The sequence below is a fragment of the Trichechus manatus genome, unplaced genomic scaffold (assembly GCF_000243295.1).
Source record: "Trichechus manatus latirostris isolate Lorelei unplaced genomic scaffold, TriManLat1.0 scaffold00080, whole genome shotgun sequence".
NCBI lineage: Eukaryota > Metazoa > Chordata > Mammalia > Sirenia > Trichechidae > Trichechus > Trichechus manatus.
This window is the reverse complement of record NW_004444016.1, coordinates 5,098,131-5,108,360: the sequence shown is the minus strand read 5'-3', so window position 1 is coordinate 5,108,360 and position 10,230 is coordinate 5,098,131. Positions and strand designations below refer to the sequence as shown.

The following is a 10,230-nucleotide window of genomic DNA, read 5'->3' as shown; positions in this document are numbered from 1 at the left end:
CCATAGCGTTTCCAAGGAGCAGCTGATGGATTTGAACTGCTGACCTTTTGGTTAGCAGCCAATCTCTTAACCACTGTGTCATCAGGGCTCCAAGAAATGACAAGGGACCTTTTTAAAGTCATTGAGTCCCATCATAGGTCTACCCAAGTACTTGAGAGTCTGAGAGTAATGTGGGAATTTGGGTGCCTGGTGCACCACCAGGTCTTTTCTATCCACATCCCACCCACTCCCTACTCACATCTCCACTTATCCTACTACCTATATCCTCCCTACTCCCTTGCTGACCAAGCACAGTCTGAGGCCTCCCAGATCCTGGCCTAATTTTCTCAATGATGTCTGTGGGTCATCACGTCCCTTTCCTGATCTGTCTCTCTTTCTCTCATTCCTTGAGAAGGGCAGCTGGTGCTATGGAGAGTGTCCAGGGCCCTGGAGTCTAGTCTTACCTCCTCTGTGGTAGGAAATGCAATTGGATTAGGTGGTTCAGAGCTCTTTTCCTACCCAAAGGTCTTTAACTTCTCTCAGAAGCCTTTACTCTGGTCCTTGCTTTCACTTCATTTTCCCCAAACCCAGAAATCTTTATCTGGGCTTTGGGTCTTTTGTCATCAGTGAAGATTATGAGTAGTTTGTGATGTGGGGCTAGATATTTATTCATCTTTTTCTGGATCTTGTTTTCTTTTCTTTTGTCCTCCAAAATAAGCACACCTTCTTTGGACATTCCCTCTTGAAACTTGACCTCAGAGTAGGCCGTAACAGTTAGCATTTTTTTTTTAGCACCCCTGGGAGAACCAAGATTCTGCCCTCCCAAGTCAGCAGGAGTCTTTATCATTCTAAGGAAGGTCTTTGCAAGCCAAAAGTTTCATTTTTTTATTCAGAAGGGCTGAGAAATGTGACACTTCCGGCTTCCAGAAGAGGGCAGGAGGGGACACCTTTCAATGCATGTGAATGGTAGTCGTTCTACAAAGCAGGCAGGCGGGTTAGAAATGTTGCCTGAGATTGCTAGGCTCCCAAAATGTAAGTGTTGTAAAAGGAAATGTATGCATTTACAGTGTGGCTTGTCTGAGTTCAAATCCACCTCCCCTTTTTTGACCATGGTTGCCTTTCTGAGCCGCAGTTTCCTCAGTAGTAACGGGAATAATAACTCTTTAACCAGGTTGTTCTGAGTATTGAAGGAGGTAATGTATAACTGACAGTTGATACCTGTATATATATACCTGTTGCCGTGGAGCCGATTCCAACTCATAGCAACCCTATAGGACAGAGTAGAGCTGCCTCATAGGGTTTCTAAGGAGTTGCTGGTGGATTCGAACTGCCGACCTTTTGGTTAGCAGCCGAATGCTTAACTGTTGCACCATCAGGTCTCTGACACTTGATAGGTGCTCAGTTATTTCCTTTTGAGAATCGAACCTGGGTTGCCTGCATGGAAGGCAAGAATTCTACCACTGAACCACCACTGCCGCCCCCCACCAGGGTTTTCTTAACCAGTAACCAGTTGCCTTTGAGTAGATTCCAACTCATGGAAATCTCATGTGTGTCAGAGTAGAACTGTGCTTTGTGTAGTTTTCAATGGCTGATTTTTCAAAAGTAGATCACCAGGCTTTTCTTCTCAAGCATCTTTGGGTAGACTCGAACCTCCAACCTTTTGGTTAGCAGCCAAGTGGCCTGGGTTTGCACCATCTAGGATTTTCTTAATCAAAATACCCAAACCTGTTGCTGTCGATTCCAACTGATAGCAATCCTACAGGACAGAGTAGAACTGCCCCGTAGGGTTTCCAAAAAGTGAGTGGTGGATTTGAACTGCTGACCTTTTGGTTAGCAGCAAGTTCTTAACCATAGCACCACCAGGATTTTCTTAGGAGTCCCTAATTCTGTCTGCTTCATAGATCATATGGGATTAGAAGAAGGAAGAAGAGCAGCAGCAGTTTTGTAGGGGCTAGGCAGGCATAAGCGTATTTTCCTTCCAAATCTCAATGGAGAGAATACAGGCTTCTATTCTCCAGGTGAACTGATGTAGTGTCTGGATTTACTGAAATGTGGGAATGGGCTCATGGACAGGTTTCCCTCACTGAGTTGATCTCCTTTCAGCAGATTTTCAAGCTCCACCATCAGACTGTGGCCAATCTGCCTGTCTTGGGCCCTGAACCTATCAAACATGGGGGTTTTACAATTCTGTCACCTTACTGATACCCAGCTTGTTACTGATGAACCAAAGGAAAGCGGTGTGGAGTAGTAACTAATGAATCTGAACAACTCTGTAATGCCTTGGAATGAATCTCTGACAGGAAGGTGATGGATATAAAGAAACCTAAATTCCTTTAGCCCAGGGTCCATTTGGGAAGATTTGTTGATGTGATTGATCGTCATGAAGGGAAGATGGATGAAGACGAAAGAGGCTTGGAAGCAGTAGAGACTAGGGGATACACTTTGTTTGGGAATTCTACTTTTCATGAAATTCCCATTGCTCTGGGTTTTATTAGTGAAAACCTCAGATATAAGCCCACAGCTAAAACAAGGCTTGTTCTCCTTGAATGACCATTTGAATAGGCCAGCAGGGAGGTTTTTATTTCTGAAAATCCCTCCTAAGACTATTTGGGTATGTCAACAAGGTCCTGAGGGAAGACGTCAAAGTAGCAGGTCCTGGGTTCTTTGGATGGATACTCAGTCAGGAATAAAGGGAGAAAATCTAGTTTATTTGCTCATCCGTCACAGTGTCACAACTCACGTTCCATGACGGGTAGTTTGGCATCTATATTTATTGAGTGTGTAACCTCAGGGCCAGATAATTTTTTGTTTTTTTCTTGGAACCCCAGGGAAATAATCTTTAATTTTGGTTGTCTATTTCTTTCATCACAATTTTGGGGCTTAGAGTGTCTCTTCCATTCCCAATTCCTCCTTCCACCACCACCACATAAACACACACCCATACCATGCACACTTTGTCTCTGTCACTAACTTTAGTGTGTTTTTACCTTCCTTAGAAGGAGGGAGGTAGGATCTTCAGTTTCATTGACATAGGCTGCATTTTATGGATTTCTCATTGTCTCTGGTTTCTGGCATCTGTGTTGTTGTGTGCCTTCAAGTTGATTCCAACTCACAGAGACCCTATACGACAGGGCTTCCTAGGCTATAATCTTTACAGGAGCAGATCACCAGGTTTTTTCTCCCTTGGAGCCGTTGGTGGGTTTGAACTGCTGACCTTTTGGTTAGCAGCCAAGCACATAACCATTGCACCACCAGGGCTCCTTTCTGGCATCTGTGATTGTTTTAGATGTACCACAAGCAAAACAGATCAGAGTAGACTTTCAAGGAACCTGCTTAGGTTTCTCTTGAGATGTCAACTTCCTAAATGAACATTTCACCTTTTTCACTCAGAAAAATTGGATTGGTTATTCCCTCTTGGAATTTTAAACATAACATTTATTATTAATTCTTTCTGATGACAGAATACTTATTTATCGTAGACAAATTAAAAATACAGAAAAACACAAAAAGGAAAACAAAAGCCACTGTTTTTTGGCATTATATGATGGCAAATATTTTCATGTATGTGTTTAACAACATTGTGTTTATCCTGAAAATGCTGTTTTATAATCTGCTTTGTTCAGTTAATTATATAATAAATGTTTTCCATGTTACCAATATTTCTCAAGAATAATGTTTTATGGTTAAATTATATTCCATGTAGGGCCATGATTTAACTAGTTTACCCTACTGTTGAACATTTAAATTGTTTTCTAATTTAAAACAATGAGCTGGGGGTGTTTCCCCCACTCTTAGTGATCAGTCATTTTACTTAGTTTATTTAACATATCTGAAATACTTCTTCCCTGCAAGGTGCTGGCCTACGCAGACAGGGAGACTCCCAAGGCTGAGATATTCAGTTAGACCCGTGACTGAGCCCCCAGTGCTCACTTTATGGGAAGATGTAGAAGTGTAAATAAGGAGGGTAGAATCCACAACTCTCCCAGTTATTTATCCTGGGGCCCAAACCTTGATGTACAGGCACCCCAGGAAGCTCAAGTTAAGAGAGTGAACACACTTTGAATATGGTTCAGGTTCAAAGGGCTTCCTTGTTCCCCAAGTTGCTTGGGGTGCATTAAAATAATACCTTCTAAATCTGGGAGTCTGGATTGTTTTCCTGTTGGCCAATGCCTGAGTCTCAATTTTATTATCTGTCAAACACTGAAATCAAGGGGTTTGGATATTTCCAGTTTCCCTCTTATGCTGGTGAATAATTGGGATACAGAAGGCAGGGTTTCCTGTTCTCTTTCTGATCCTTAGATTTCCAAAGGGAAAAATAAAAGGAACCCATCTGGATATAGTCTAGAAATATTTATTGTAAAATGAAGTTGAAGTTCCCAATCTGGGAAAATAACAAAACAAGGTCATTTTACAGCTGTCTTGGGGGAAATCCCTCTTGTGGGACCTTGTCTGGGTAAGTTGTAGTCACCTGTCCACTTACTGCGACCATTCCCTCTCCATGGCTCTAGAGATGGTTTATGAGCTGGAGAAGTCCTTAGGTTGTGTTGGGGCCTGTCTTCCTCAGAGTTGGGTGGCCATTTTCAAAAGTGCATACTCAGGTGAAAAACCCAATACCCCAAAAACTTCCCAATAGGCAGATAGGTAGTCTCAGCCCACTGATCTGCGTGAACTTGTATTTGGTCTTTACGGAGACAGCCAGAGTAGGGCAAGGTTGCTCCTTCAGGAGTCTGAACCAAATCCTTTCATTTTTGCTTCCATTCCCTCTGTTCCCCTAAAGGAACAAGTACTTTGAGGGTCTCTCTGAATATGGACCCTAAACAAAAGTCTCCTATTAGCAAACTGCATAAATACAGGTACAAAGACTAGGAAGTAACTTGGAGAGATGAATGGTGTCTGCCTAAGTCAGAAGCCCCAAGTTCCAACTTCAGCTCTGACAAGAATATGCTGTATAATCTGAGGCCTCTGTTTCCTCATTTATCATGAGTCATCAGGAGGACTACAGGCCAACCCTGTGATTTTCCAATTGTTTTCCAAGCTACTCTCTCCAAAAGAGAAGCTGTGTTCCCCTTCTCTGTCATGCAACAGAGCAAGTGACTTTGTTTGGGGTGCTATCGGGCACTGCCCTTGCTTCGGGACTGGGCACCGTCTGGGGGGCGTGTGCAGTAGTACTTGTTCACTACATGCCTACACTGGTCGCACTTCACTGTGCAGCACCACTGGAATTTGCAGTTACAGCTGCTGATGGCCTCTGTTCTCCTCTCTTCTACCTGCAGACCACACTCGGTACAGAGGCGCCCACAGCTGTGCTGCTCCCACCTGGATGTGTTGTGGCTATTCTGCAGGCACTCTCGACCCTCTGTGCCATAGACGCCGAGGCTGGAATTGCGGGTACAGTAATCTGGCGACTCCTCCAAGAAGATCAGCTCAGCCTCTGCACTAGGAAGGAATGCCTCGGTGGGTGCCCAGCGGACCTCAGCACTGTTCCCAGCCCTTAGCCTCGGCTTATCCATCTCAATTTTCAGTGCCCGGTCATACTTGGCCTTCAGGTAATCTCCCATCTCCCGGAAGTCAGCCAGCTGCAGCCAGCATGTCTGGATGCTGCAGCTCCCCGAGATGCCATGACATTTGCAGGTCCTCTTCATGGTGGCTCTCACTGCCTTCACATAGAGAGAGAGAGAGAATGAAAGAGAGAATGGCTGTGGGTAGGGAACACCAAGCGCTGGTGGTTAACTGGAATATTTTACAGTTGTGCTTCTTAGCTTCCGAGGAAGTTCTGGGGAAGCTCATGAAAAATATTTATTCCTGCGCCCTACTTTAGATCTTCTCAATTAGCATATGAGGGGTGTTAAGGGCCTTGGTACTGGAAATTTTAAAGCCCCCCCCAACTCCCCCACACCCCCACCCCAGATGATTCTGATGGCAAGCCAGGCAAGTGTTGAGAAGGTGACTGGAGTCAGGAAACCTAAGCTCCACACCCAGCTCTATCACTTTGTTGAGCTTGTTTCTCTATCTGCCAACGGGAAGAAGAATCACATAAAATAATGATCAAGAAAGTGCTTTGTAAATTGTAACAGAAAATAGGATCATTGTCGCTGTTACTGTCTTGAAGCTGGAATGTGGGGTATTTGTGGAGGTTTGGATTTTCCCTTCCCACAGGTAAGGAAACTCCTGGAGTCTGAGCCCCTACCCCTAACACCTGGTTGTCATTTCCTTGAAAACCTCTTTCCCTCCAGCCCCAGGCAACCAGGACATCTAGGTAAAGGTTCACAAGGAAATTTCTATGGTCTTGGCTCTGAGTTCAACTTGCTTTCAGATTTAAGTTCAAAATACTCCTGAGACTGCTACCCCTCAGAAGCCTGGGGATGAATTATAACCCTGGGACAAGAACAGACTCTTCTAGAGAAACCTGGATCCAGAGGAGCCTGCCAATCCCTGGCAGCCCAGATAGACCCAAGGACACAAGACTGGAAAACAAACCCCAGTTCATTTCCTAGAGCATGCAATTGAAATGATCAAAAATTAAAGGCACGGAAGCAAGGCCTTGATTCTGCATTGGTCTGTATTCTCAGAAACCTGCCTGCGGCGGGTGGGGGGCAGAACAAAGGATTTAGTGATAAGAGGACTACACTGGGAGTTGGAAGATCTAAGTTCATTGCCTGGCTCTGATGCTTATTAGTTGCTGCCTTGGACAAGCCACTTGACTCAGGCTTAACTGGCTTCATAATCCAGAGAATGGGGGTAACCATCCCACCTGTGGGTGGCATGAGGATGAAACGTGTGGGCATGAGACAGCTCTTGGTAAGTTGTAAAGAGCTGCAGATGTGAGACTGCTGGCTGACTCCTATACCCACCAGCCTGCCTGCCCTGTTGTTGTGAAGATTCATCAGGGCTCTGGCATCCTTCCCCTTCTCCAGGCTGTCCACAAAGAGTTTGGAGATTCTTTCTCCAAATTCCACATTGTCGCTGCAGCCTCCCCAGATCCAGCCGTGGCCTCCTATACGTAAAGAAAGAGTAAGCTCTGCATACAGCTTTCTGCTAAGTCCCAGGAGAAGAATCATGGGCATTTTGGCTCTTAGAGTCAAACCATACCCAAGAGCCCTAAAAGCTTGTAAAGCTCAAGCTGAGACGGGGAAATAGAGGTGATGAGGGTAGGTGGAGGCAGTCCTGTTCTCATGGCCAATGGCCTACCTTTCTGGTACTTCCTAGCTGTACGCCTTAGTCTCTATACCCACAGTAAATGTTGGGACACTGGGGCTGGACTAGATGATCTCAAAGGTTCAGCCCAGCTCAAACATTCTGGGATTCTGTACTATTATTCTACAGTAGTCTTGTCAGAGCCTCCTCTTCCTTCATTAGTGACAAATCTGTCTAACTATGTCTCTTAGGTGGTCTGCAAATAGTGGAGAAGCTGTGGATTACAGATAACTCATTCTAAGCCTGGAATATCAGGGTTAGCTTTAGCTTCTCTTTGGCCTCCTCATTCCTAGTTGCCTGGTTAGATTTGGACCTTGGTGGTACTTGCTAATCTCTGGACTCATGGACCCAGGCTCAACTCTCAGGAGAGTCTAGATCCAGGATTTCCTACAAATGAAGGGGCTGCTGGGGTGAGGGGTTTGAGGGAACTGTGTTCCTCAGCCTTTCCCTGAAAGACTAACCTGTGCTCAGCTCTGCAGTCCTTCACCTCTTCCCACCCCCATCAGAAGTCACAACTTACCTGTTTTTCCATTTTTTGACTCGTCACAGCCACAATTTTCAAAGTCTCCCATGCTACAATTCTTGGTAATGGTGTACATGACCCCAGCAGAGCTGATCGCATGAATGAAGGAAGTCTCCCTAGTGGCTTCAGAGAGAAAGAGGGGACTGGAAACTTGGACTCTGATGATCTAAAGCAGAGCTTTGCAGAAACAATGCTGTTCCTCTCCTTTGTCCCCCACCCACTTTGGGTTTAAGAGAAGAATGCTCTTCTACCTGAGAGAACAATGCATGTCTTTCTAGCATCCTTACTTTATCTAGGCAGGATGAGCACCTCCATGCTGCAGAAGGGGAAAGCAAAACCTAGAGAGATGGTGAATGAGACCAAGACCACTCTCCTCACCAGTGGTGCTGTTGGAACCAGGACTCTGCTCTCCTGAAGTCCAGCCTAGAGCTCGGTCCACTAGTCACAGCTACTCATGCTCGGGCAGGGACAGTGAGGACTCAGGGTCATGGGGTTGGCTCAGGAAAGAGAGAAGGACCTTGTCTTCCTCCTGATCATGAAATAATAATAGCGTCTATGGCTACCACTTACCAAATTCCAGAAAAGGAGTGACGAGAGGGCAGGGCCTTTCTCAGTATTTATGTGGGGAAATTCTGAATGGCCAAGGGGGGAAATCAACAGCTCTTCTCCTTTGTCCCTCAGTAGCAGGGCTGCAGGAGCCACCAACCCAATATTGTCATATTTCATTTCCACATGCCCCATCTGTCTACCCCACAGGAAGATATTTATTTCTATCCCATCCCCTATGTCTCCTCCCACTAACTCTTGTCAAGCAAGTCTATTGTTTCTACACAGAGGACTTTTATGCAGACTGCTACACACAGTTACAAATAGCTACATAGGTATGCAAGCGGGCACAGACACACACACACACACACACACACACACAGACACCTCCACCAGAGGTACAGCTCAATGTGATCTCTCAGTTTCTCTGTCACTGGGATTTTATGACAGCTGGGCAGATGTGAAACTCCCTCAGGTGCTACGAACACAGAGCCCTTTCCCTGTTTTTCGTTCATGCAAATCAGCTTGAGGTAAGCGTGTACAAACACATAAATACAAGCATGCAATCACAAAATATAGTAATTTATTCCATTTATATAGAGATACCTTTCTATTCACCTCATTCAAACCTTATAATACCACAGGTAAGCTAAACAGAGCTGGCCTTATTGGCTCAAATGACAAAAAACAGGCTGAGTGAAGGGAAGTAACTCAGGGTCACACAGCACAGAAGTGCCAGGTCAGCAGATCACTCATAACTTTTCATTTCACTGTGCACATAAATGTTACACGTACACATATGCCCCCTTGTACAGGTGTGGTCCTGCACACACTTACCACTTCTTAGCCTGTTGTGAGTGGAGAGCTGGAGAGCATTTTCAGGGCAGTTCCAGCGTTCCCAAGCAAACTGGAACTTACATTCCTCAACGCCACTCTGGGCCCCCAGGGCCACGCTGGTGGTATAGGTCAGATAGGCCTGGCAAAGGGGAAAGGGCTGTGAGCTTCTGTCCCAGCCCAGGTTGCTGGGGTGCAGGAAACAGGCAGGGATCCTACGGGCTAATTCTTCATTAAGGAATAATTGGGGCTTCCTCTGGCACCGTCTCCCCTCCCCTATTCCTTCCCCCAAAGAGTTCGCTTAGGAATCCAGATGGGTAAAAAAGGAGCTGAAGACCATCATACCTTGGGACCTGTCATCAGGAAATTGTTCACTGACCTACCAAAAAGAGAGTAGTCAAGGCATCAGTGAATGGGTATGAGACAATGGGGCTGCCTTGCGGGGGGGTTGGGGGGGTGGCTGAAGTTGGGCTGAGGAGAAAGGACTTACCAGGCAGAGGAACTGAGGGTGGCACAGCATATGCCCACAGCCACCCAGAGCATAAACAGGTCCCCCATAGCCCTGCTCACCCCCAGAGGACCAGGTCCAGTCCAGGGCCAAGTCCAGAGAAGGAGTGAGGAGAGGGCAGGGCCTTTCAGTATTTATGTGGGGAAATTCTGGGTGACCACGGCGGGGGGTGGGGTGGGGGGGGAGGGGAATCAACAGCTCTTCTCATTTGTCCCTCAGTGGCAGGGCTACGGGAGCCACCGACCCAATGGGGGACCAGGGAGGAGGGACTCAGCCCAAAGCCTGCAAAGAAAGCCCCGCCCCACCCTGGCCAGCCCAGCCAGCCCTTCTTCCTTCCCTCACAGAATGAGAGAGGGGCGAAGGCTTTCTCCTCTCCTTAGGGTTTATTTCCTCTGTAAGTCAGAGTTTTGTCTCTTCCTGCTTGAAGGCTCATTTCTCAAGGGCAGATTAGCCTCCAAACCCAGCAGTCAAGTCAGTTATTCCTCTGAGCTTCAGTGTCCTCACCTGTCACTGAGACCCCACTCCTTGCCCTGCCTTCCTCCCCAAGGTACTGATAATTAAAGAGGATCTCTCTTTGGGGGTCCCTCCTATTCATTTTACCCAGGCAAGCAAGTGCACCATTCCAGCCTCCTCCCTGGGTGACTGT

At 46.4% G+C, this 10,230-nt stretch overlaps 1 protein-coding gene across 1 annotated transcript; it reads right to left on the bottom strand.

Annotated features, from left to right (window-relative positions):
• Positions 1 to 5,087: 5,087 nt before the first annotated feature.
• Positions 5,088 to 9,634, bottom strand: WNT8A (Wnt family member 8A). Its single transcript, XM_004381148.1, has 6 exons — positions 9,567 to 9,634; positions 9,422 to 9,455; positions 9,080 to 9,218; positions 7,694 to 7,819; positions 6,831 to 6,973; positions 5,088 to 5,636 (listed from the first exon to the last, which is right to left on the bottom strand). Exons 1-6 carry the CDS (start codon positions 9,632 to 9,634, stop codon positions 5,088 to 5,090), a joined length of 1,059 nt encoding a protein of 352 aa, XP_004381205.1.
• Between the last annotated feature and the right edge of the window lie 596 nt (positions 9,635 to 10,230).